This window comes from Pongo abelii, chromosome 5, assembly GCF_028885655.2.
Source record: "Pongo abelii isolate AG06213 chromosome 5, NHGRI_mPonAbe1-v2.0_pri, whole genome shotgun sequence".
NCBI lineage: Eukaryota > Metazoa > Chordata > Mammalia > Primates > Hominidae > Pongo > Pongo abelii.
This window is the reverse complement of record NC_071990.2, coordinates 10,433,344-10,459,870: the sequence shown is the minus strand read 5'-3', so window position 1 is coordinate 10,459,870 and position 26,527 is coordinate 10,433,344. Positions and strand designations below refer to the sequence as shown.

The window sequence follows — 26,527 nt, the reverse complement described above, 5'->3', positions numbered from 1 at the left end:
CAAAGTGCTGAGATTACAGGTGTGAGCCACCACACCTGGCCTGGACTAGTTACTTTACAGAATCCTAATCATAATCCCTCAATCACTACAATGAATTGGAACAATCTCAAAATGTCCCTCGCACCCCTGCCAAAAAAAAAAAAAGCCAAACCCACAACATATACACATCAACCAGTAGGACCCTTACAATGGAAAATGGCTCAGATCTCCACATAGCAGGAGTAATAATTAAACAAGACAACCCTTAGGTTTCTAATTCCCTCACCTCCTACATTCAGCCCTGCCTCAGGTCAGGAAAAAGTTGGCAGGGCTTGCCTGATGTGGTGGCTCACGACGCTGAGGCAGGAGGATTGCTTGGGCCCAGGAGTTCAAGACCAGCACTGGCAACACAGCAGGACCTCGTCTCTACCAAAAGTTAAAATTAGCTAGGCATGGGGGCACGTGCCTGTAGTCCCAGCCTCTTGGAAGGCTTGAGCCTGGGAGGTCAAGACCAGCACGGGCCGGGTGCTGTATGGCTCACACCTGTAATCCCAGCACTTTGGGAGGTTGAGGCCGTGAGCCGTGATTGTGCCACCGCACTCCAGCCTGGATGATAGAGTGAGATCCAAAAAGAAAAAAGAAAAAAAAGAGTTGGCAGGGCTGGTCAGGGTCTTCCGGCAGTGATCCTCCACACACGTAACACAGAAATGACTTCAGGGGCTAACTTTTGTTAAGTTTCTGAAAAACATGAATTGGTGCATTTGTTTTCTATTGCTTTGCCAATCTGTTATTGCTAACACAGGGTGTAAAAATCCAGCTCCAAAGATACATCCAGTCGAGAAGTCAGGGGGTTTCCCTTGAAGTTTCTGTTCAGTCCTCTGATTAGGATCACAGACTCTGAGAGTGGGAAGGGACTCGGAGGCCATCCGGTCCAATCCTTGAGGTTTCCTCGGCAGCACGTCCCCAGCCCTGCTTCCCGTGGCTTTGCTCACCATTGAGGAAGCTGCCCATTCTAGTCCCAGCTCCATGTGTCCTCATCTCCCAACCGCTGGCCCGAGATTCTACTTCCAAAACGACAGAGTTGGTCTAATTTCTCTTTCCTGAGCAAATCTTTTAATTAGGTAAAGACACCGATCTCTCTTCAAGTCTTTTCCAAATCAATTATCCTTTTTCTTTGTCTTGGTCTTCTCTTAAAAAAAAAAAAAAAAAAAAAAAGTGGGGATTGGCCTTTTTACCTCCCTGGCTGCTCTCTTTGGAACTGCTGTGTCAATGTCTCCCCGTACAGTAGGGTGGCCAGACCTGAAGAGTCTACATCCTACTCCAAGCACATGGGAGAGAAGTGAGGCTTTCACTTCCCTTACTCTGGACACTACAATTCTATTTAAACAGCTCTGTGTTTTCCCCACCAGACTTGCCTGAGCCCTCATTTCTTTTGATCACTATACTTCCCCTTCTGGCTCAGAAAATCAGACTTAAAGAGAATTCTAAGCCTATGAAGCTTTGTATGCCAATATCTAAAACAAGCACCTGCAATGGTTTATGCCCCTGGCTGTACATGAGAATCACTTGGAAGCTGTACAAATATCAATAGTTAGGTCTTGCCCCAAGGAGGGAAACAGGCCCTGGCTTAGGTATTTTTAGAAGCCCCAGATGATCGTAATATGCATCCAGGGTTGAACCAGCAATTCAAAGAAACCAGGACTGTGATCTTCATACAGGTTCCAGTTACTTTTTCTTTGAACTGCGAATATGAATTCTTATTTTGAATTAAACTAGCAGGACTAAATTGGTTCACTATAAACAACGAGATTATTCAAAAATCATTTGGAACTTGGACCAAAGGACAGAAGGAATTGATTTAGCAACAATTGAGACCTTATTGAAAGACAACCTAAAAAGAACATCAGGCTTAGGAGACCTGGTTTATAATTGGTGCATTTGCTTACTTGCTGTGGGATTTGAGCACATCATGTAATCACATTGAAGTTTCTTCATCTATAAAATGGAGGCACTGGTCTAGAAATCTTTTTTTTTTTTCTTTTTTGAGACAGAGTCTCCGCTGGAGTGCGATGACGTGATCTCAGCTCACTGCAACCTCCACCTCCTGGGTTCAAGCGATTCTCCTGCCTCGGCCTTCTGAGAAGTTGAGATTACAGGCACACGCCACCACGCCTGGCTAATTTTTGGTATTTTTAGTAGAAACGGGGTTTCACCATGTTGGCCAGGCTGGTCTCGAACTCCTGACCTTGTGATCTCCCCGCTTCAGCCTCCCAAAGTGCTGGGATTACAGGCGTGAGCCACCGCACCCAGCCTAGAAATCTTTAAGGTGCAATAAGGTTTTTTGTTTGTTTGTTTTAACTTCTTGAAAAAAAAAGAGACAATGTCTCACTATGCTGCCCAGGCTGGTCTCAAACTCCTGGCTTCAAGAGATCCTCCTGCCTCAGCCTTCCAAAGCGCTGGGATTACAGGCATGAGCCACCACGCCTGGCCATGCTTTAAATTTTTGATTCAAGACCAGAAAAGGACTTGCAAATAAAAAATTTGAAAGTTGTATCTTGCTCCCATTTCAAAAGGATGGGAGCTTCAACAGAGACAAAAATATTATTGAAATGTTCAAATTGTCATTCAAATTTTATTTATAATACATATCCCTGATTTTAAATGCATTACACTTAAAAGAGAATAAGGTTTACATTTTATTTATTTATTTATGTAGAGATGGAGTCTCCATCTGTCACCCAGGCTGGAGTGCAGTGGCACAATCTTGGCTAACTGCAACCTCTGCCTCTTGGGTTCAAGCGATTCTCCTGCCTCAGCCTCTCCAGTAGCTGGGATTACAGGCAGGCACCACCACGTCTGGCCAATTTTTTTAGTATTTTTAGTAGATACAGGGTTTCACCATGTTGGTCAGGCTGCTCTCAAACTCCTGACCTCAAGTGATCCACCTGCCTCCGCCTCCCAAAGTGCTGGGATTACAGGCTTGAGCCACCGTGCTCGGCCACGTTTTTATTTATATGGCCAGTGTTCCTTCGGTCTTTTGTCCTGTGAACAGAGCGGTTCACAAGAGCGGGTGATATAACACATCTCCATTTTACCATTTTACAGATGAAAGATTTTTTTTAAATTTGACATTTAAAACTGTAAAGAAGTTTGTCCCATTTTTTCCACTCTTTTCAAAGCAACTTATTTAGTATTGACCATGCAGTGTTTATTTGTAAAAATAAAAGTTAAGAGACGTACATACCGGGAATCCTGTTGAGTGTCACCCAGAAATGTTCGTCGGGGCTGTAGGTGTCCTTGGACCAGGAGAGTAAGTCAAGTGCGAGCTGGTCTTGGAGGACAAAGTTAGCAAAGTCCCTTGTGAGAGCCACGTAGGCCGTGCCAAAGTAAATCACCATGTCATGAGGAGGAGGAGTTTTTAATTTTGTTGTTTTAATCACGTAGGAATTTTTGTGGTCTAACAGTTCTTGGTGGACGTATTTAGTCCGTCCAACAGCGTGGTCAGGAGGCAGCACCCCAGGGGTGATATTTTTCCCTTTAAATCCCTTCAGATACTGAACTATTTCCCTGTTGGTTTTCAGGGGAAAGTCTTGCCCGCAGGTGTTGATGACATACTTCCAGGGAACCTCAGAGGCCACAAGGTCTTCCAGGCAGTTCAGGTCAGCCTGAAGCCTGGAGATCCCCCCATAGATGACCGACTCCTTCTTGGAAGCCAGAAAAGCATTTGGGAAGCAGCTGAGTAACTGTTTCACTGCACCTTTAAAGGCATCCGTCGCCTTCTGATCCAGGTGCACACAGTAGACATTTTGGGGCATATAAATCGCCCTGAAGAGCCTCTCAAAAGTGCCGAAGTCTTTGTGGATGGTCACCGTGTAAGCTAAAGGGAACCCAGCCTCTTCTTCAGAGAGTGTTTCTGTTACATAGTGACTTCGAACCATGTACTCATAGCAGGTCGCTTCATCAAGGGTAGTTTTCAATGCATTTTCTGTTGGGTAAAAAACTTTCCCCTCAAAAATCTGATGACAGGCTTCTGCTAACAGTGAAGCATTGGACAGAGCTGCCCTCAGAAAACGTTTATTCTCCCATAACTCAGTATTGTAAACAAATACAAAAATCAGGGCAGAGATAAGAGACACGCTAAAAAGACCGTGCTTCCAAGAGCCCATCATTCACAACCAGGAAATGAGAAAATCTCTCTCTCTCGAGATAGGATCAGAGTGTAGATATATTTAACTTACATTTTCTCCAGGTTCCGAAATCATCCTCGTGATGGCTGAAGCTCTCCTCTGGCTGTTCCCCGTCCCTTCAGTTCACGGTTCTGGTCCTTTTTCTTTCTTCTTCCCCTCTTCATTTACCACTAGGCTGCATTTTCACTTTTCTGTGACATTTCTGAAGTGGCTCCTTTGCATTTGGCTTGCCTGTTCTCCTGCTAACCTGCAACCTGTGTCTACACAAAAACAAATGTCCTCAGAGAGGTTCTGATTCCCAGGGGTCCACCTGTTCCCACCATGAAATCGTGAGTGGGTGAGGTGACCATTCTGCAAGTCATCGGCTCTAAGACCTTAACCTCAGCCTCTTCTCCCGCCCCGAGTCTAGTAACTATGTCCCCTCCCCTGCTTCCTGTTAATCATTGTGTTCAACAGCCTGAGTTTATTTGCTTAAACTGCACTGCCAAGCTACGAGCTTCAGTTTAAAGCATGTGAATACTGCCTGGAGAGATATTCTGACAATAAATATGTAGTGCTTTAAAAAAATTGCTTAACCGTCTTTTTCCACAGCCACACCTCGCTCTCCCCATTGGCTGGGTATGCTATACGGCATGGCATATGACTGGCTACTGGGCTAAATTCTTTCCAGGGGTTAATTTTGTCTGCTGCTGGGTAAAGTCCTTTAAAAGGCCCATTAATTAGCAAGCTTACCTCACCACCTAACTTACTGCACAAAGTGACTGTGCCACTCTGATGAATAAAGGCTAACTTCTTTTTTTAAAACAACAAAACAACCAATAGCCCATCATCACCCAAAATTGCATAGCGGCTAACATAGTGAATTTCAAGTTTATTTTGCCGTGGTCCGCATAGGATGCAGACAGAGAACCCTGATGCTTAGAGGAAGAAGAGCATCTCAGTTTTGAATTTTAGGAGAGAGGCTCTTATGTCCAGATTTACAAATGCTTTAAAGGCGGCTTCTTTAATCTGTAAAAAATGAGAATAATTTTACCACCATAGGTCAACTATGAGAATAAAATGAGATAATACATACAGAGTCCATCACCGTGTCCAGGAACAGATTGGGGTGGTAAAGAAGCAGCAAAATGGTACTAAACAAGAAGCCCGTTCACACACACGCACATGCATACGCACACACACATACCCCTTACCCCACACTCATACTTCTAAGAAATGACACAATTACCACCTCTCCTTTGAAATCTTCTTACTCTTCCCTTACTCCCTCCTCTGTGAGCCCATGCCAATCAGATTACACATCTAAAACGGCAGTGATGAGTTTTGTATGATGTGGTAGTCAGCTGCACCCGGTGTGAAAGCACGTTCCATTGGCACCGAGCTCATGTATTCCTCATGTTTCTAGCTCCTAGCATTGTCTGTATGTAGCAGACAATCAACTTTTTATTTTATTTATTTATTGAAACGGAGTTTCGCTCTCATTGCCCAGGCTGGAGTGCAACGGCACGATCTCAGCTCACTGAAACCTCCGCCTCCCAGGTTCAAGTGATTCTCCTGCCTCAGCCTCCCGAGTAGCTGGGATTACAGACACCTGCCACCATGCCTGGCTAATTTTTGTATTTTTAGTAGAGACGGGGTTTCACCATTTTTGAGCAGGCTGCTCTCGAACGCCTGACCTCAGGTGATCCACCCGCGTGAGCCACCGCACCCAGCCATCAATCAACTATTTATTGATTGAATGCTCAAGTTTTCATTTCCCTGCTTCCCTGATCACATTAGTGAGAAATCCCAGGTAATACTGATTTGTAGGAGACATATATTTGTATCTGTGAATGTGGTACAGTCAATAAACCTAGTTTTTCCAATATATCTTCTAATTTTTATTAAATGTAATTAATTAATTAATTTACCCTTTTGTAGAGATGGGGGTCTTACTGTGTTGCCCAGGCTGGTCTTGAACTCCTCTAGCTATCCTCCTACCTCAGCCTCCCAAAGCTTTAGGATGACAGCTGTGAGCCACTGCACCTGGCTCATTTTCTTAATCATAAAGACGACATATCGTAGATAGTTTCTAAACACAATGTTTCCACGTCCTATACCTTCATTTACCTCTTGTCTATAGGACATACACATTTTTATTTTATCAAGAACACAGGGGAGGCTGGGTGCAGTGGCTCACGCCTGTAATCTCAGCACTTTTGGGAGGCCAAGGCAGGAGGAGCTCTTGAGGCCAGGAGTTTGAGACCTGCCTAGGCAACACAGCCAGGCCCCATCTCTAATAAAAAAAAAAAAATGCAGGAAGATGCAAGCTTAAATCCTGCATTTTGCACTTACTATTATACCATAACATTTTTCATACTGCTTCTTGGTGTGCCTCGGGTATTATCTTCACAATCATTACTTTAGAACCTGGAGTTATTCCTGTTGGTTTTTCCGCTATCCCAGCTAAAAGCGAACACATTGAGACGGCGGCCAACCCCATTTCACAGTGTCAGGAACACAGGAAATTATGACAAGAAAGGACACAGGGAAAATTCTCTAGAACTCAAGTGAGTCAATTCTCAGTTGCTTCTGCAATCAGATTCTACAGCGTGACTCAGGTACACCCAGTTGTGCCCATAGGGCCCCCAAAATAGAATTTAATCAACCCAAATATCTATTTTCTTATCTTTCATGCGTCTATCCAGAATTCTTTTGAACAAATCACTTCTTCAATACAGTACGCATACAAAATCAATCTTTTCTGAAATGACTAAAATTTCTCTAATTTTTAGTTGACTTTTAATGTCTCTTTAGACCCTGTCCATATCAAATGAAATTGACTATAGGAATGATTAAATGAAAATGTCAATGCTGAATTATGCTTATCTAAACTAGTCAAGTAATTTTTACCATATTTTCTCCTAATTTATCCAGACAATTACATCAGGTCTTTCTTTCTTTGACTCTCACCTCATTCTTGGCTTAGTTCTATCCCTCCAGACATTGCAGGCATAGAGCATCTTGAATCATTTGCCTGCTCTTCGAATTTACAACTCACTGGATGTAGTTGCAGGGTTAACGAACACTTGTATTTTGTGCTCTGCTGCAAGTACAAGCAAAGTTCATACGTCTTTACTTGTACCTCACCTGAAATGTTATGACGGTCACTTGATTTTGAGCTCTGGAGCATTTACGATTCTGTAAAATAGTATCTTTGACAATGCTAGACATTTAAAAAAAGAATACGAACCTATTTCCTTTTTCATCAACCCAGTGCTAGCTGGTGCATTTTATTTTGGTAGGCACTTGGGACACGTTGGTCTTCCAGACCCTCCAGCTTTCCCGATGCCCTTGTACAATCCATCACTAATCACTCTCCTCAATTCTGGGCTCTAGGCTCTTGCATTTGTGTGATATAATGGGAGGAGATGGTAATCAGGGAGTGACCAAAAAGACGAGAGATTGTTCATCCCAGGTTGAACTTCAGATCAAAATTAATACCCCCCAATTCTAAGTTGGAGGCACTGATCAGGTGGGATAAATAAAGAGTTCTGAACAAATTGGGAACCAGCAAAGACTTGTAGTTTGGTTGCTCAATAACTGGCAGGGTGTATATTATGTTCAATCACTAATTGCTTATTTCTCCATAACACATACTGTTATAAAAATTCTCACTCCAGGATGTAAACTAATTTTTATTGCACTAAGACACTGCACTTAAGAGTTTAATCTCAATAACTGATTGTAGAAAGAGAAGCAGAAACAAAGGGGTTCCTTTCTACAGACAAGAATCCCATGATCCTCACCTTAATTATTCATGGACCATATGACGCCCAAAGCGCTTTTCACATATTCATTTTACCATGACATCACCTGTGTGCCCAAATTAGAAACCAGAGGGGGCCGATGGAAACTTTCTCAGTGTCTGTGAAAGCCTGATGCGGTCTCAGAGGAAGAACAGCTTGGATTAAACTGGTTTTTAATCTGAAGGGCAGCACATTTTGTCCTTTTTTTCTTTTTTCTTTTTTTTTTTTTGAGACAGAGTTTTGCTTTTGTGACTCAGGCTGGAGTGCAATGGCACAATCTCGGCTCACTGCAACCTCGGCCTCCCAGGTTCAAGTGATTCTCCTGCCTCAGCCTCCCAAGTAGCTGGGATTACAGGTGTGCACCACCATGCCTGGCTAATTTTTGTATCATTTTGTCCTTTTTCAAAAAGACAACCTTTTCCTGTCCTCCTCTCTGCCTCCTGTTTCTTATTTATGTGTTTTCTATTGACAAGTTCAGTACCCTGTTTTATCCTCATCACTATTTCTTTTTAAGCATAGGTTATAACCACAGGCTTCCAGCAACAGGGCTTAAATAGTATGGTTTAAAAAGCCCTGGATTGAGTTCGAGACCAGCCTGACCAACATGGAGAAACCCTGTCTCTACTGAAAATACAAAATTAGCCAGGCGTGGTGGCATATGCCTGTTAATTCCAGCTACTCGGGAGGCTGAGGCAGGAGAATCGCTTGAACCCCGGGAGGCGAAGGTTGCGGTGAGCTGAGATCGTGCCATTGCACTCCAGCCCACGCAACAACAGCGAAACTCCGTCTTAAAAAAAAAAAAAAAAAGCCCTAGATTATGTGTCAGAAAGTCTCCGTGGACCAAGGCCACTCTTAACAGGCTTGGAGCCCTTGAATAAGTCATTTGATTTATAATCACAGCTTCCTCTTGGAGGGAATTTGAGAAAACACCACCCATTTGTTGAAAAACAAACCAAGATCCAGCGTGGATCTCGCAGGCTGTAAGGGGCTCTGCTGTTACTTAGAGCCTCTAACTCCCAACTGTGGCTTCCTTCCTAGCCAGATCACCACACCTTAGTCTTGGTTTTTTTTTTTTTTTTTTTTTTGAGACAGTCTCGCCCTTTCGCCCAGGCTGGAGTGCAGTGGTGCCATCTCGGTTCACTGCAAGCACCGCCTCCCGGGTTCACGCCATTGTCCTGCCTCAGCCTCCTGAGTAGCTGGGACTACAGGCGCCCACCACCAAGCCCGGCTAACTTTTTTGTATTTTTAGTAGAGACGGTGTTTCACCGTGTTAGCCAGGATGGTCTCGATCTCCTGACCTCGTGATCCGCCCACCTCAGCCTCCCAAAGTGCTGGGATTATAGGCATGAGCCACCGCGCCCGGCCTTGGTTTCTCAAGTCTAGAGTCAAGACAACAGCAATCTCCAGGCCATGCTGGGAGGATTCTGGAGGTGGGGCACCTAACATGCTCAGCTCAGGGCTTGTAGAGAAGTCAGAGCTAATTCCAGACCTGGATGGAAACCTGTGGGGAAGAAGAGGCTACGAGGAGGAAATGAAGTGGGTCGTGATCGTTTAACAAAAAATAGCTGGGAAAAAAAGTAATAGGAAACTATAAGAGAAAGCTGGTCTTTTTTTTTTTTTTTCTTTTGAGACGGAGTTTCGCTCTTGTTGCCCAGTCTGGAGTGTAATGACGCCATCCCGGCTCACTGAAGCCTCCGCCTCCCGGGCTTAAGCAATTCTCCTGCCTCAGCCTCCCGAGCAGCTGGGGTTACAGGCATGCACCACCACACCCGGCTAATTTTTGTATTTTCTTTTTAGTAGAGATGGGGTTTCACCATGCTGGTAGGCTGGTCTCGAACTCCTGATCTCAGGTGATCCACCTGACTCGGCCTCCCAAAGTGCTAGGATTAGTCATGAGCCACACCGCGCCTGGCTGAAAGCTGGTCTTTTCAAGCTCAGTCAAATAACTTTGAGGCAATGCAAGACTGAGGGAAGTTAAACAGCAGCTCAGTCACTAGGCAGAGTCCAGGCCTTAAAGGCACTTTCCGCCTGCGTTTGCACATGAAAAGATACCTGACAACTCCAGGCTTTCCAAGCCAGGGTCTAGGGGAGAAGCCTGAGCTGGAGAACCTCATTCGTTTTAGCCATCTAATTTTACTGTTGCAGAAAGTTACCCTGGAGTTGAGGATTGAGTGTATTCTATAAATTGGATATTATGAGAAGCTAGAACAGCAGCCCAATCTCAGTGCCCCAGGCTGTTTGTTGTTTTCACCTTCCTGGAGTTTTGCTCTTACCCTCCCGCCCTCTATCGCTCAGAAAGTCCTTGATAGGATTTTGAAGCTACAGGAACCAAAAATTACTGCCATAGGTAGCATACTTCCACAAGGGAGACCTCAAGCTTCTGATCACTAAGAATAATTACATGAAAGAATGTAGCCTCCCTTCTTCCGATAACTGCAATATGCTGTTCAATCAGAACAGAGTGCAAAGAAACAGATCCTTTACGCTGTAGGGTCCCCAGGGCATGGGATTACAGTCTCCCTATTTCTTTTGGAAAACCACAGCCTACAGATAACTACCCTCTATTTGGCCAATCTGCTACCAGGTGCGGAAAGACTCTCTTTACAAGCGACGACTCTCAAAGGCCTACGTTTAAAAATAAGGAAAACAGAAAAGTAGCTTTGAGTTTGGCAAAACCTGAATTTACTTAGTAGACCTGTCTTTAATATCAGAAGATGGGTTTTCATAGAATGGCAATATGGATCTACTACTTTTCTACGTGGCCCCGAGCTTCATTTTCAACTTTACCTATTATCAAATGAGGTTCATACCTCACAGGAATGTTGACACCTCACAGCAACTAATTAAATAAAATACATTTTAGGCTGGGGACGGTGGCCCACACCTGTAATCCCAGCACTTTAGGAGGCCGAGGCAGCTGGATCACATGGAGTCAGGAGTTTGAGAACAGCCTGGCCAACATGATGAAACCCCATCTCTACTAAAGATACAAAAATTAGCCGGGCTTGGTGGTGCATGCCTGTAGTCCCAGCTACTCAGGAGGCTGAGGCAGGACCCAGGAGGTGGGGGTTGCAGTAAGCCGAGATCGCACCACCGTACTCTCGCCTGGGTGACAGAGTGAGACTATGTCTCAAAAAAAAAAAAAAAAAAAAAAAAAATTTAAATGCAAGACAGTGCCAAGTACCTTATCAAATTCTGGAAACATTTTCCCTTGCCTGAAGGGAACTGAGAAACATAAACCGTTAAGTCTGAAGTGAACGTTGTCCTTTCCTACAAAGTTAAAAGTTGTAACTGAGATACAGAAGGATACTAATGATTTAGAGACAGATGGAAAATCCTAGTGCCCAGTAGGCCCATCACGTAATGAAACAACATACAAACATGCTATTCTTTGGAGAAAAAAAAAAAAAAAAAAAAAAAACTTTGGAAACAGACATCTCGTGACCAAATGCCTCATTCAACATTTTTTGGTGTACTTACTTTATGCCTGGCACTGTGCTAGGTTCTGGAAATATAAAACATCCACGCAGCCCATGTGAGTACCAGCCTATTGGACCTTAAACTGCTGTCAGCGATTTAACAGAGGTAACACGAGACCAGCTCCCCGCAGTTTCCTCCCTCCACCAGTTTCCCAGCACGCTGACCTCCACCTACCTCTCTCAGTTCCCAGGAGGATAAGATTGCCCAGAGGCGTCCGGCAGTGAACACAGTAAGCCTATTTAAGGTAAACACATTTAACCCTAGTGTTTTAAGTGCAATAACAGAGGCTGGAATGTGAAAGTGGGAAGGTCTGTTTGCTTTCAGTCCCACCCCCAAGGCCTGCCCTGAGAGTCTCAGAGACAGGAGAACACACATCTACAGAGGGCCTGCCTAGAGTCTGGATTTCTTAAGCTGCTGGATACCAGGTGCTACCTGACACCAGGCTCATCCCTTGCCTCCAGAATCCTGGAGGGCTTTGAGTTGATCACTTTCCACTCCAGGAATGTTATAAGAAGAAACCGCTCAGAAAGGTAACTGCCCTGGGTGTAACCGGGTTTTTCACAAGGACACTCCAAGATAGACCTCAGGATAATTATTTGGGTGTTTTCCTAAGACTACCTTCCATTTTGCCCCCTTAGAGGCTGCTTTTTCAAGAGGGGAAGTTTTGGATTCCCTCACAGACCCCTCATGTTTAAGGTTCCACCCTTATGTTTAGTTATTGGTAGGAAATCTTATAGTCTCTGCCCCAGGGTAACCCCTAACAGATTTAGATATGTGTTCTGCTCAAATGCTCCCCTCACTGGGGAAGGGAAATCCTAAGGTGGCAGCAGAATTTAGTAGAAAATGCCCTGGGCATTTTCAGAAGGCAAGTTCTCTCCTCTCTAATGCAAACTGTATATTTTGAGCAAGTCACTTCCTCTCTGAACCTCTGGCTTTTCCTAGGCCAGGCAAACAGGCTCTTCACATACCCTTTCAGGAATGAACTGATTCCTGTCCCAGGAAACAAGCTAGTCATACTGTGCATTTAGCCATGTCCCTCTCTTCTGCTAAACACTTTGCAGTTAGAAGCAGCTTATAAAATTCAGTGGGGATAAAGCAGGGCATGGTGGTGTGCACCTGCAGTTTCAGCTATTAGGGAGGCTGAGGCGGGAGGGTTGTTTGAGCCCAGGAATTCTGAGACCAGCCTGGGCAACATAGTGAGACATCAACTTTAAAAAAAAAAAAAAAAAGAAAAAATCCAACTAAGTTAAAAAAATTTTTTTTCCCGTCATAAAGCCAGGATAAACTGAAGAAATAGCAAATCAACCTTTGTGTGTGTGTGACATAGCCTTGCTGTCACCCAGTGCAGTGTCACAGTCTCAGCTCACTGCAACCTCTGCCTCCCAGGTTCAAGCAATTCTTCTGCCTCAGCCTCCTGAGTAGCTGGGACTACAGGCACCCGCCACCACGCCTGGCTAATTTTTGTATTTTTAGTACAGAAAGGGTTTCACCAAGTGGACCAGGATGATCTTGAACTCCTGGACTCAAGTGATCCACCCCTCTTGGCCTCCCAAAGTGCTAGGATTACAGGCGTGAGCCACCACACCCGGCCCAAATCAATGATTATTTTTCTTTTTTTTTTTTTTTTGAGACCAAGTTTCGCTCTTGTTGCCCAGGCTGGATGGCAATGGCACGATCTTGGCTAACCGCAGTCTCTGCCTCCTGGGTTCAAGCAATTCTCCTGTCTCAGCCTCCGAGTAGCTGGGATTACAGGCATGCGCCACCACGCCCAGCTAATTTTTTGTATTTTTATTAGAGATGGGGTTTCTCCATGTTGGTCAGGATGGTCTGGAACTCCCGACCTCAGGTGATCCACCCACCTTGGCCTCCTGAAGTGCTGGGATTACAGGTGTGAGCCACTGCACCTGTCGTCTTTTTCTTTTTTGAGATGGAGCTCTGTCACCCAGGCTGGAATGCAGTGGTGCAATCTCGGCTCACTGCTACCTCCACCTCCTGGGTTGAAGCAATTCTCTGTCTCAGCCTCCCAAGTAGCTGGGATTACAGACTCCTGCCACCACGCCCGGCTAATTTTTTGTATTTTTAGTAGAGAGGGGGTTTCTCCATGTTGGTCAGGCTGATCTCGAACTCCTGACCTCAAGTGATCTGCCCACCTTGGCCTCCCAAAGTGCTAGGATTACAGACGTGAGCCACCCTGCCTGGCCAAATCAACAATTCTTAAAATGACCTATTTTGAAAAGACTAAAAGAGGCCCAACTGTTTTAACAGCATTTTTTTTTTAGATTTTTAGGATTATGATAAATTTTACTTTCTTCTATATATTTTTTCCTATTTTCCACATTTTATAAAATGGTCATGAATTATTTTTTTCTAATTGGAAAGGAACAATTTTAATGGTTGTGCCTGGTTATCTTCTCCCTCATCTTACACTGCATTGCGTGTGTTGGGCCCAGATCTACAATTCAACTTCCTCATGAGCGCATGACTCATCATTTCTCCATGGCCTGTCATCCTGTACTGTTTGCAAAAGTATGAACAATAGAGACCAGTCCATGGGAATTTTGCTGGAGAGCTAAATACAATGCTCCACACAATTCTATACCTTTTACTAACCAAGGAATAACATCATCAAATATCCAAGTATACATCAGTATTTTACAAACCCAGAGTTTGGTGACGAAGGTAGGGAAAAAAGGATGACTGTCCTGGAGATTCAGGACGGGGTCTACTTATTGGGAAAGAGCCAGTTAAGTCAAATCATCACAGCAGGGGGTGATTTTTTCCTTGGCAAATTACCTAATTATTTCACTATTTCATTATGCCTATTCAAATGATCCCAGTCCTTGCCAGCTCCTTACAGCCTCCATTCTTTGCTGGAAATTCCCCTTATCCTTTCACCTCCTGGCCACCCAACCTGTTCTTCTCCATCACGAACAATAGAGCATTGAAATTCTGTGCCTGCCACCCAGAACACTGACAACCCACAAAGAACAAGGAAAATGGCTAACATACCTTTAAAATATATTCATCTTTAACAAATTATAAATAATAAGAGTAGGGCAGTTTTCTGTTTAATTCAAGTAATTTTTTAAAAGAAATACACTAGGCCAGGTGCGGTGGCTCATGCCTCTAATCCCAGTGTTTTGGGAGGCCAAGGCGGGCAGATCACTTGAGGCCAGGAGTTCGAGACTAGCCTGGCCAACATGGTGAAACCCCCTCTCTAAGAAAAATACAAAAAAAATTAGCCGGGTGTGATGGCTCATGCCTATAGTCCCAGCTACTTGGGAGGCTGAGGTAGAAGGATCTCCTGAACCTGAGAGGCAGAGGTTGCAGTGAGCCGAGATGGCGCCACTGCACTCCAGCCAGGGAGACAGAGAGACTGTCTCAAAAATAAAATAAAATAAATAAAATAAATACATTAGAATACCACTGTTAGCAGAGGTGTGATCATACACTGGTGGACTGATGGAAAATTAGAATATATTTTGGAAAGCAATTTTGCAATATGTATCAAGAATTTTAAATGTGGCTATCTTTCAATCCAGTGAATTTTAATTCCAAAGACAATACTACTAAAATGTGGCAAAGCTTATGTAGAAAGATGTTACTTACTTTTGATGTTATTCAGTATTGACTAAAATAACATTTTACACAGTAAAAAACTAGGAACAAGGCTGTAATCCCCTCACTTCAGGAGGCGGAGCCAGCCGGGCACGGCGGCTCACGCCTGTAATCCCAGCACTTTGGGAGGCTGAGGCGGGTGGATCACGAGGTCAGGAGATGGAGACCATCCCGGCTAACACAGTGAAACCCCGTCTCAACTAAAAATACAAAAAAATCAGCCGGGCGTGGTGGTGGACACCTGTAGTCCCAGCTACCTGGGAGACTGAGGCAGGAGAATGGCGTGAACCCGGAAGGCGGAGTTTGTAGTCAGCCGAGATCGCGCCAATGCACTCCAGCCTGGGCGACAGCGCGAGACTCCGCCTCAAAAAAAAAAAAAGAGGCAGAGCCAGTAGGCTAGTTTGAGCCCAGGAGTGCGAGACCATCCTGGGCAACATAGCGAGATCCCACCTCTACAAAACATTTAAAAATTAGGGTGGGGCGCAGTGGCTCAAGCCTGTAATCCCAGCTACTCAGGAGGCTGAGGCAGGAGAATCACTTGAACCCGGGAGGCAGAGGTTGCAGTGAGCCGAAATTGTGCCACTGCACTCCAGCCTGGGTGATAGAGCAAGAACCTGTCTCAAAAAAAAAAGGAAGAAAGAAAAAAACAAACTATTGAGGAATTGGTAAGCAAACTATGGTACATCCATACTATGAAAAAAATACAATGTCATAATTTAATCACATAGGGAAACTATTAGATACAGTGCTAGATGAAAGTAGCAGGATAAAAAATTACATCATCAGTATGACCTAACTACATGAAGCAATACACAAAGAGGTAAATAATGCTAAAATGCTAACAAAAATTACTTCTCAGTTTTGTATAATGCATAGATTTTACTTTCTTGTTTATGCTTTTCTGTTTTTCCCAGAGTTTCTGCAATAAGATTGAATTTTATAATAAGAAAAGAACGTTTTAAAATGTTCTGCCCACCGATAACTAGTAGAGAATTTTAAAATTTTATACGAAGGATGACTTCCTGAAGACTCATGAAGCCTGGCCCACAGAGGGTTTCTACCCATCAATCCAAGTGAGGCCAGCATGTGGCCATGGCCCAAATACAGCTGACAGACAGCTCACCTGGAAGATGGTTCTGAATTCTTGAAATTCTTTTGTTGTTTTTTTTTTTTTTTTTTCCAGAGACGGAGTCGTCGCCCAGGCTAAAGTGCAGTGGCACCATCTCGGCTCACTGCAAGCTCTGCCTCCTGGGTTCACGCCAATCTCCTGCCTCAGCCTTCCGAGTAGCTGGGACTACAGGCACCCGCCACCACCCCCGGCTAATTTTTTATATATTTTTAGTAGAGACGGGGTTTCACCATGTTAGCCCGGATGGTCTCGATCTCCTGACCTTGTGATCCGCCCGCCTCGGCCTCCCAAAGTGCTGGGATTACAGGCATGAGCCACCGTGCCTGGCCAAATTCTTGAAATTCTTGATGGATTTTTAAAACTTTTTTCATTTTGGGAAATTTGCATTGTTTCATATTGTTCTTATAGAAATTTTATTGACATTCTCAGATCTCAAACTTTTCAAATGCATATAATATAGATTCACAGAAAATGAGATTATAATGAATAATCCAATCCATATTGAAGATACTGAATTTCTAGACAACATATTATCATTGCTTAAAAAAGAGTTTTGGGGGCTGGGCACAGTGGCTTAAGCCTGTAATCCCAGCACTTTGGGAGGCTGAGGTGGGCAGATCACCTGAGGACAGGAGTTCAAGACCAGCCTGACCAAAATAGAGAAACCCCGTCTCTACTAAAAATACAAAATTAGCTGGGCATGGTGGCGCATGCCTGTAATTCCAGCTACTCGGGAGGCTGAGGCAGGAGAATCGCTTGAACCCGGAAGGCAGAGGTTGTGGTGAGCCGAGATTGTGCCATTGTACTCTAGCCTGGGCAACAAGAGCAAAACTCCATCTCCAAAAAAAAAAAAAAAAAAAAAGGGTTTTGAGTGTCATATCAGAGATTCAAAGATCTCAGAAAGACAAACTTCACATATTCTCACGTTTGTGGGAGCTAAAAGTTAAAATAATTGAACTCATGGAGTTAGAGAGTAGAAGGATGAGCAGAGGCTGGGAAGGGGAATAGGGGTATGGAGGGAAAGGGGGAGGGTTAATGGGTACAAAAACAAAAAATGAATAAGACCTAGTATTTGCTAGCATAACATAAGTCAAAAATAATTTAATTGTACATTTTAAAAGAACTAAAAGTGTAATTCGATAGTTTGTAACACAAAGGATAAATGCTTGAGGTCGTGGAGACCCCGTTTACCCTGAAGTGATTATTTCACATTTCATGCCTGATTCAAAACATCTCATGTAACCCATAAATATATATACCTATGGTGTACCAACAAAAAATTTAAAAAAAGATGACATACAATGACAGCAGAAATTTAATAAGGATGTTCTATAAGCTAACAGTCTATTTAGTGACACATAGAAGCATAATTTATTCTATTTATTTATTTATTCATTCATTCATTCATTCATTCGAGATGGAGTCTGGCTGTGCCATCCAGGCTGGAGTGCAGTGCTGCGATCTTGGCTCCCTGCAGCCTCCACCTCCCAAGTTCAAGTGATTCTCCTGTCTTGGCCTCCTGAGTAGCTGAGATTACAGGCCAGTGCCACCACACCTGGCTGATATTTGTATTTTTAGTAGAAACAGGGTTTCACCATGTTGCCCAGGCTGGTCTCAAACTCCTGACCTCAAGTTATCTGCCTACCTCGGCCTCCCAAAGTGCTGGAATTACAGGCATGAGCCACCGCACCTGGCCAGAAGTATAACTTATTTTATATTAATTCATTGAAACAGATATGGAAAGCAGTCAACAGGATATTCATTAAGTCTAGAAACACAGGTGGGTATACATAACTTCATCAAGACCATTTTCAATGTGTAACACACATGCGCGTGCACACACAGTTTAGACTTTATGTAGATTGGAAATCAAGTTCCACATACCTGGAATCCTATTGAGTGTCACCCAGAAATGCTCATCAGGAGAGTAAATATCTTTTGACTACTCAAGTAAATCAATGGCCCTCTGGTTTTGAAGAACAAAATTAGCAAATTCCCTTGTAAGGGCCACACAGGCAGAGCCAAAGTAAATTGTCAGATGGTGGGAGGAAGCATTTTTCTCATCCAAGTCCACACCAAGAAGGAAAACGAGCTATCTCTGCTCCAAGTGCACGTATTTGGTCCTTCTGATGATATGAGGAGGCGGCAGCACCCTGGGGGTGATATTTTTCCTTTTCAGTAACCTCAGATACTGAACTATTTCCCTGTTGGTTTTCAGGGGGAATTCTTGCCCACAGGTGTTGATGACGTACTTCCAGGGAACCTCAGAGGCCACAAGGTCTTTCAGGCAGTGCAGGTCAGCCTGGAGCCTGGAGATCCCTGTGTAGAACACAGACTCCCTCTTAGAAACCACAGACACGTTTGTGAAGCAGCTCAGTAGCTTTCTTACAGCGTCTTTGAAAGTGACTGGGGCCTTCTGATCCACATGAACACAGTAGATGTTTTGGGGAGTGTAGATGGCCCTGAAGAGTCTTTCAAATGTATCAGTCTTTGCGGATGACCATGACATAGGCCAAAGGAACTCGGCTTCGTCTTTGGACAGAGGTTCCATTATGTGGTGATTTCGGATCAAGCATTGCTGGCAAGTTATATTTCTCAATGGCGTCACTGGTATATTTTCATCCAAGAACATTTTCTTGCCTGTCACAATCATGCCACACACTTCTGCAAGGACTGCAGAGTTTGAGATTTTCCCCCATGGAAGATATTTTTGTGGGACCTAATAGTTGGTATACAGGAATAAAAGAGTTACGGACATGGCCATAAGCCCTAGGACCAACCCAAATGCCTCTATTTTTCCTATGGTCTTTTCTCGATTCATCACTCACCTGATTTTATGCCATTGCTAAAGTCAGTCCGCAGGTCCCTGCTCAGACTTGAGAAATCTGCTCTAGCAACTTATTTTCAGCAAGAAGGGCAATATGACCATTTACTTAAAAGGAGGAGGATCAACCACAAGTCGGTAGCTCTTCTATTTAAAAAATCAGGTGACCCTTTGAACATGAGCCAGTGGGGCCAGCTGACCACTTCACAAAAGCCAGGCACAGTTGGGCACCTGTCTAGGTCAACCACAAATTAAGACCCTAGCAAATCGGCCACAGCTGCCAGCTCAGGGTGTTTTTCCCATGTGGAGTGCAGGTGGAATGTGTGTTCATTTGGCACCTCTTTTTCCCATACAGAGCCACCATCAGCATCACTGATGTCACCTTTGAATGCAAGGGACACTATATTTCTTCAACTTCAGGCTATCACAGTTGGCCTGAGGTAGGCCACCATTTACGTGGACAGCACCCAGAACTCCTCAATAATGGGGTCTCTTTACCTGAAAATAAAGATCAAGAATTTATAGTATTTCAGGATTAGAAGGAATCTTGCAGATTATTCCCACCAATTGATTCAGTTACAAATAACGAACACTGACAATGACCCGTAACGACTGTTCTATCACACTTTGTCTCCGTTTTCCCACAGATGGCCTGAGAGGTAAGCATTGACATTATATCCACTTTGCACATGAAGAAATTAAGCCCAAAGATATGCTAGCTTGCCTGATATCCAGTAATGAGTTAACGGCAGCCTAGGGTTTTCAAACCTAACTCTTCTTCTTCTTATCTTAGAGTTGGGGTCTGGGTCTGTGCCCAGGCTGGAGTGCAATCACTGCCACATCAACTTCCTGGACTCAAACCATCCTCCTGCCTCAGTCTCCTGAGTAGCTGGGACTACAGGTGCCAGCCACATTGCTTGGCTAATTAAAATGTTTTTTGTTTTTTTTTTTTTTTTTGACCCAGAGTTTCGCTCTTATTGCTCAGGCTGGAGTGCAATGGTGCAATCTCACCTCACTGCAACCTCTGCCTCCCAGGTTCAAGCAATTCTCCTGCCTCAGCCTCCCAAGTAGCTGGGATTACATGCACCCACCACCATGCCTGGCTAATTTTTGTATATTTAGTAGAGAAGTTGTTTCACCATGTTGGCCAGGCTGGTCTCGAACTCCTCACCTCAGGTGATCCACCCGCCTAGGCCTCCCAAAGTGCTGGGATTACAGGAGTGAGCCACCGCACCCAGCCTTAAAAAAATTTTTTTTGGGCTGGGAGCAGTGGCTCATGCCTGTAATCCCAGCACTTTGGGAGGCCGAGGCAGGCAGATCACCTGAGATTGGGAGTTCGAAACCAGCCTGACCAACATGTAGAAACCCCGTCTCTACTAAAAATACAAAACTAGCTGGGCATGATGGCGCGTGCCTGTAATCCCAGCTACTAGGGAGGCTGAGGCAGGGGAATCGCTTGAACCCGGGAGGCGGAAGTTGCGGTGAGCCGAGATCACACCATTGCACGCCAGCCTGGGCAACAAGAATGAAACTCCGTCTCAAAAAAAAAAAAAAAAAAAAAGTAAAATAAAAAAATAAAATTTTTTTTTGTAGAGACAGGGTATCACTGTGTTGCCCAGGCTGGTCTTGAACTCCTGGGCTCAAGGGACCCTCCTTCCTTGACCCCCCAAAGGGATTATAGGCATGAGCCACTGTGCCTAGCCTCAAGTTTATCTCTTCTGACTGCATGGCCATCTACCTGGAATATTCTCTCCCCTGCCTTGTCTTGAGTTCCTACTCATATTTTAGGTCCCTATGTGAGTGACACTGCTTCCCTGGTGACCCTTCCTTGCTCTTCCAAGTCTGGGTTAGAAGCCCTTCACCTGCCCTAATAAAACCTTGTACTCCTACAATTGCTTGTTTGCTCTACCACTAGTCCGTGGAGGACTATTTATTTTTAAAACAAAAAGTTAATATTTTATTTTTATATGTATGATTTACAGGTAGTAATTATACATATTTATGGGGTGCAGCATGATGTTCCAATACATGTATACATTGTGTAATGATCAAATCATAGTAATTAGCATATCCATCACCTTAGACATTTAATGTTATCAGAACATTCAAAAACCGCTCTTCCAGGTACTTTGAAATATACAGTGCATTACCATTAACTGTAATCCTCCTCTTATGCAATAGAACTCCAGAGCTTATTCTTCCTCTCTATCTATAGCTAGGCACCTGCTGATCCATCTCTCATCACCCCCCTGCTCCTTTCCCTTTCCATTCTCTGGTAACCACTGTTCTATTCTCTACTTCTATGTAGATTCCATGTGAGTGAGATCATGCAATATTTGTCTCTCTGTGCCTGGCTTATTTTACTCAACACAATGTCCCATGGAGAACTATTTTGGTCTACTGGTCACTGCATTTTCAACACCTTGCTTATGGTAGGCACTCACTGAATTAAGTTTAGCCACTCTTCTTTCCTGTATACCAGAGATCAGCAAAACCACAGCTGGGGGGCCCAGTCTGACTCGCTGCATGTTTTTAGACAATCTCTCAGCTAGAATGGTTTTATATTTTAAAATGGTTGGGAGAAAATCCAAAGAAGAAAAATGTTTTGTGACACATGAAAATTATATGAAATTCAAATTTCGGTGTCCATAAATACAATTTTATTGGAACACAGCTGTCCTCATTTGTTTACACAGGGCCTATGGCTGCTTTCACGTTACAATGGCAGGGTTGAGTTGTTGCCACATCTGGCCACCGAAGCTTAAAATCTTTTCCATCTGGCCTTTACCAGAAAAGGTTTGCTGACCCTCTCCTCTGTATCTACGGATGTCCCTTGTATACCATTGTGTTTGCACTACATCAAGACAGCGATTGTGGACTTGATACCATTTTACAACTTTTTGCTTTATTTTCAAGATTTTCTTGTGAATGCCAGAATGAAACGATATTTGGTAGCAAAGCATGAGCTTCAAAGAGAGGTTTGTGTGGGTCTAGATCCTGGCTTTGCTAGTTCCTAGTTGTGTGACCTTAGGCAAATCACTTTTCCTATCTGTCTTAATTTCCTTGTCTGTAAAATAAACATAATACCAGTAGGGCTGTTTTGTGAGTTGATGTGTTAATAAGTAGAATGCACTCTGAGCAGAATTCACACGTAGTGAATACTCCGAAATGCTAGCTATTCTTACTGAACATGGCCACTTCTAGGGCCTACCTGTACCGCCAGTGAACTGGAAACTCACCCCACTGCACTTTGCCCTGACACCGGGTGGCCCAAGCTTTGATAAGAGGCAGTGCTGCCACACAGTGGCCCTATATGGGGTGGCTTGGCACACTTTTTTTTTTAGGTGATTGCAAATCCATGGATGAGAGCGAGGGAGAATTTTCACACCATCATAGCATTTTATTCCTCACCTGACTGGGAGCAGCTTGAAGGGAAGGACATGTCTCCAAAGACATGAGGAGTATTCAACGTGACATTTGAGGCGCAAGGAAAAACCTGCCTATCCCAAGGTCTCAGCCCCATCAGCCAAGGGAGCCACAATGACCCTTAAGAAGTTTCATAAGGAAGCTAATTGCTTAAATGAGATTTGAGTCAAGGATGACCTAGCAATAACCTTTATATATCTCATTATGCCGTAAGTAACCAATGCCATCCAATAGAGGTTCTGGAAAAATGGGACGAGAGAGGTTAGATTAGATGGAAGAAAGGGCCTTCCATCTACGCAAGTCCTGGCATGTGGAATGCTAGTGGGGGCCCTCTAGACTGTGCTGGCAGGGTGGGTTAAGCAGCCAGGAGAGAACATGAAAGTGGAAAGATGCCCCAGGGTGACATGCCATCACTTAGATTTTATTTATTTATTTAGAGACGAAGTCTCCCTCTGTCGCCCAGGCTGGAGTGCAGTGGCACGATCTTGGTTCACTGCAACCTCTGCCTCCCAGGCTCAAGTGATTTTTTTGCCTCAGCCTCCCAAGTAGCTGGGACTACAGGTGTGCGCCACCATGCATAGCTAATTTTTGCACTTTTAGTGGAGACAGGGCTTCACCATGTTGGCCAGGCTGGTCTCGAACTTCTGACCTCAGGGGATCTGCCCACCTCAGCCTCCCAAAATGCTGGGATTACAGGCGCGAGCCACTGCACCCAACCAGGTTATTTTCAGAACTAGAGATGAATCTTAAAAATCAAAATTTCCCCAGTGTCCCAGGCACATTCAAAGCAAAATTATGTAGAGGTTTGGCATCCCTAGTCTGAAAACCTGAGATCTGAAATACTCCAAAATCCAAAACTTTTTGAGAGTTGATGTGGCACCATCAGTGGAAAATTCCACACCTGACCTCATGTGATGGGTCTGAGTCTAACAGCAGTCAAAACTTTGCTTCTTGGACCCAATTATTTAAAATATTGTATAAAATTATCTCCAGGCTATGTGCATAAGGTGTATATGAAATATAAATGAATTTCATGTTCAGACTTGGGTCCCCTCCCCAAGACATCTCATTATGTATATGCAAATATTCCAACCTAGAAAAAATTTGAAATTCAGAACACTTCTGGTTCTAAGCATTTTGGATATGGGATACTCAACCTGTAGTTTCATTTTAATTATTTTGATGTAACTTAACTGAGCATCAAATTTTAAATTTTTTTTTTTTAATTCAGAAAACTTAAATGGCTACATAAAAGGACAGCCCAGTGACAGACATGGAAAGAGGCGTAGAGGTCATCTCATCCATCACACCATTTTACAGAGGAAAGCAAAATGCCATCCAGCAAAGTCACAAAGCCATCTAGCCCCAGACCTGGGAGTAGCTAGCCCCAGACCTGGGAGTAGCAGCTGATCACAGCGGGTCAGAGACAAGAAGCTGCTTCCAAAAATGTTTCCTTCCATTTGTCCTACAGTGAAGATGTCAGAAAACAAAATTTTATAAGCATGTCTCTAGCTCTAACTCACTATTCAACTAAAGGACAAATTAAACGGGGAATGAGATAACCTTAACTTCGTGAGATTTGTTCTTATATGCAGTTTCTACCCTGAGAAACCAATCTATGCTAAAAATAATATTTGTGCTTTTCAATGAGGCTGGTAAAATATTTGCACTTTGAAGCTCAGAGCGATAACATTTATTCATTCGGGTGAAACTTATCAGGATTAGGTAAATATAATCAAAGCAAAACAAAAATGATTTGGGAAACTTTGTGACCAAAACCAACAGGCGTATTCAGTACTCCTTTGAAGGTCACCTAATTCTAATAACATTTGTTAAGTGTCCTCTAAATCTTTTATCTTCTGCAAATAAATTATTTCTCACAATTATAAGGTTAGTTCAATACATCAGCCTATTTTCAGAATCCAGATTGCTAACCATTACATGATGGAACCAGCGTATTTTCAAGCACATACTCTGTGTCTCCAGGATGAGGACACATTGTGGGGCTTTTCACACTCCTCTCTCCCATCACCTGCCCCTCTCCTTCCATATTTAATATATTGTTCCATTTCTGTCAAATTAGCTGGAAGAGTAGTGTTTAATCAGGTGTACACACTGCCACAGTAACCTGGAAACTTCAAATTTTACCCCTAATCACTAATGTTGAAGAGCTAAAACAGTTTTTTTTGTTTTGCTTTTTGAGACGGAGTCTAGCTCTGTTGCCCAGGCTGGAGTGCAGTGGTGCAATTATCAGCTCACTGCAACGTCTGCCTCCTGGGTTCAAACAATTCTCCTGCCTCAGCCTCCCGAGTAGCTGGGATTACAGACATGTGCCACGATGCCCAGCTAAATGCTTGTATGTTTAGTAGAGATAGGGTTTCATCATGTTGGCCAGGCTTGTCTCAAACTCTTGACCTCAAGTGATCCTCCTGCCTCGGCCTCCCAAAGTGCTGGGATTACAGGCATGAGCCACTGTGCCCACCTAAACAGTTTAAAAAATTGTGTAAATTAACACCTACCATAAAATTTACCATCTGAACCACCTCTGAGTGTGCAATATAGTGTTAACTGTATTGCATATTGTTGTATGACAGATGTCTAGAACTTTCTCACCTTTGCATAATTGAAACTTCCTACCCATCAAAGAACAACTCTCCATTTCCTCTCCCCCCAACTCCTGGCACATTCTGCTTTTTGTTTTCATGAGTTTGATTACTTTAAATACCCCATGTTCGTGAAATCATGCAATATTTTTCTTTTTGTGACTGGCTAATTTCACTTAGCATAATGTTTGCTAATCATCTTTGACATGCACTGGTCTACCCAACGAACATGAGCTGAGGGCGTAGTGCTGGCTAACATTGCCAGGAATAGCTGGCATACTAGAAAAATCTACTTGTAAAGTGGTAAAAATAGCAGTATGGATTTGTAGAGGGTTTTCACACATACTATGTCATCATCATTTAAAGCAGGGTTGCTCACCCTTGGCACTATCTATTTTAGACCAGATAATTGTCTGTGGTGGGGGCTGTCCTGTTCATTGTTGGACGTTTAGCAGCATACATGGTGTGTACCCACTAGATGCTAGTAGCATCTTCCCCCTCCCACTGTGACAACCAAAAATGTCTCCACGCATTGCTAAATGTCCCCTGTGGGGCAACCTTGGACCAATAAGCTACCTTCCAAAAGAAGTAAAATGCAGCTAACAAAGCTTTATGAGGTTTGTATAATGACTTGTAATAGCAGGGCACGATGACATGCACCTGTAGTACCAGCTACTGGGGAGGCTGAGGTGGGAGGATTACTGGAGCCCAGGAGTTCAAGGCTGCAGTGCATTGTGATCCAGCCTGTGAATAGCCACTGTACTCCAGCCTGGGCAACATAGCAAGATCTGCTCTCTAAAAAGCAAAACAAACAAAAACAGTGTATGATGCTACCTGGCACATAACAGGCACTTAATAAATAAGAGTTATTATTTAATATCATATAAAATATATGAAATTGAGTAGCTGGATATTGAGTATAACCCATTAATGGGACATTGAACAATAGAGGTTCACTGCATAGGAACTGGAATATTTTTATTCGAAATCTGGCTCTACCTCTAATTAGATGTGTGATGTTGGCAAAATCACTGAGTCTCTTTGGGTCTCAGTTCTACCAACCGTTAAGGGAGATTACATAAACTTGCCCTGTGTACTTTATAAGGTTATGATGATATTAAAGTTAATATAATAAAAGGAAGGTACTTTGAAAGTAGGAACTTGTTACACACGCAAGCCATTGTTATGATGCAAATTTTCTGTAACGACTTTATTGAAACTTAATTCATATACCATACAATTCTCCTGTTTGAAATGTACAGTTCAGTGGTTTTCGGTATATTCACACAAGGTTGTGTAACCATCATCTCCATCTAATTCCACAATATTTGTATTATTCCAAAAGAAACCATCCAACCATTACATCCCTGCCCCAACTCCCTGGGTCCCTGAGAGCTTCTCATCTACCTTCTGATTCTAAAGTTTTTCCTATTCTGAACATTTCACGACTAGAATATGGTATAAATTTTAATAGTTCCCTTCACAGTACTGTA

The 26,527-nt window shown here is 43.5% G+C and overlaps 2 protein-coding genes and 1 long non-coding RNA gene across 7 annotated transcripts in view; 1 reads left to right on the top strand and 2 right to left on the bottom strand.

The window, feature by feature from the left end:
- Nucleotides 1-11,819, bottom strand: part of GCNT2 (glucosaminyl (N-acetyl) transferase 2 (I blood group)) — a 108,008-nt gene extending 96,189 nt beyond the window's left edge. Inside the window, exons 1-2 of one of the 5 annotated variants that reach the window (XM_063724661.1) lie at nucleotides 11,609-11,819; nucleotides 3,224-4,426 (exon numbers count right to left, since the gene is read on the bottom strand). In XM_063724661.1, coding sequence (XP_063580731.1) covers nucleotides 3,224-4,148 — 925 coding nt within the window. In that variant the 5' untranslated portion in view covers nucleotides 4,149-4,426; nucleotides 11,609-11,819. 5 annotated transcript variants of the gene reach the window in all.
- LOC134761649 (uncharacterized) lies at nucleotides 11,726-23,993 on the top strand. Its single transcript, XR_010140570.1, has 3 exons — nucleotides 11,726-11,964; nucleotides 19,361-19,664; nucleotides 23,663-23,993. It is a non-coding gene; the product is annotated as an uncharacterized LOC134761649 (long non-coding RNA).
- Nucleotides 17,612-19,349, bottom strand: LOC100451069 (N-acetyllactosaminide beta-1,6-N-acetylglucosaminyl-transferase-like). The gene has a single exon (XM_054557173.2). It carries the CDS (start codon nucleotides 18,832-18,834, stop codon nucleotides 18,274-18,276), a length of 561 nt encoding a protein of 186 aa, XP_054413148.1. The 5' UTR covers nucleotides 18,835-19,349; the 3' UTR covers nucleotides 17,612-18,273.
- Nucleotides 23,994-26,527: the final 2,534 nt, after the last annotated feature.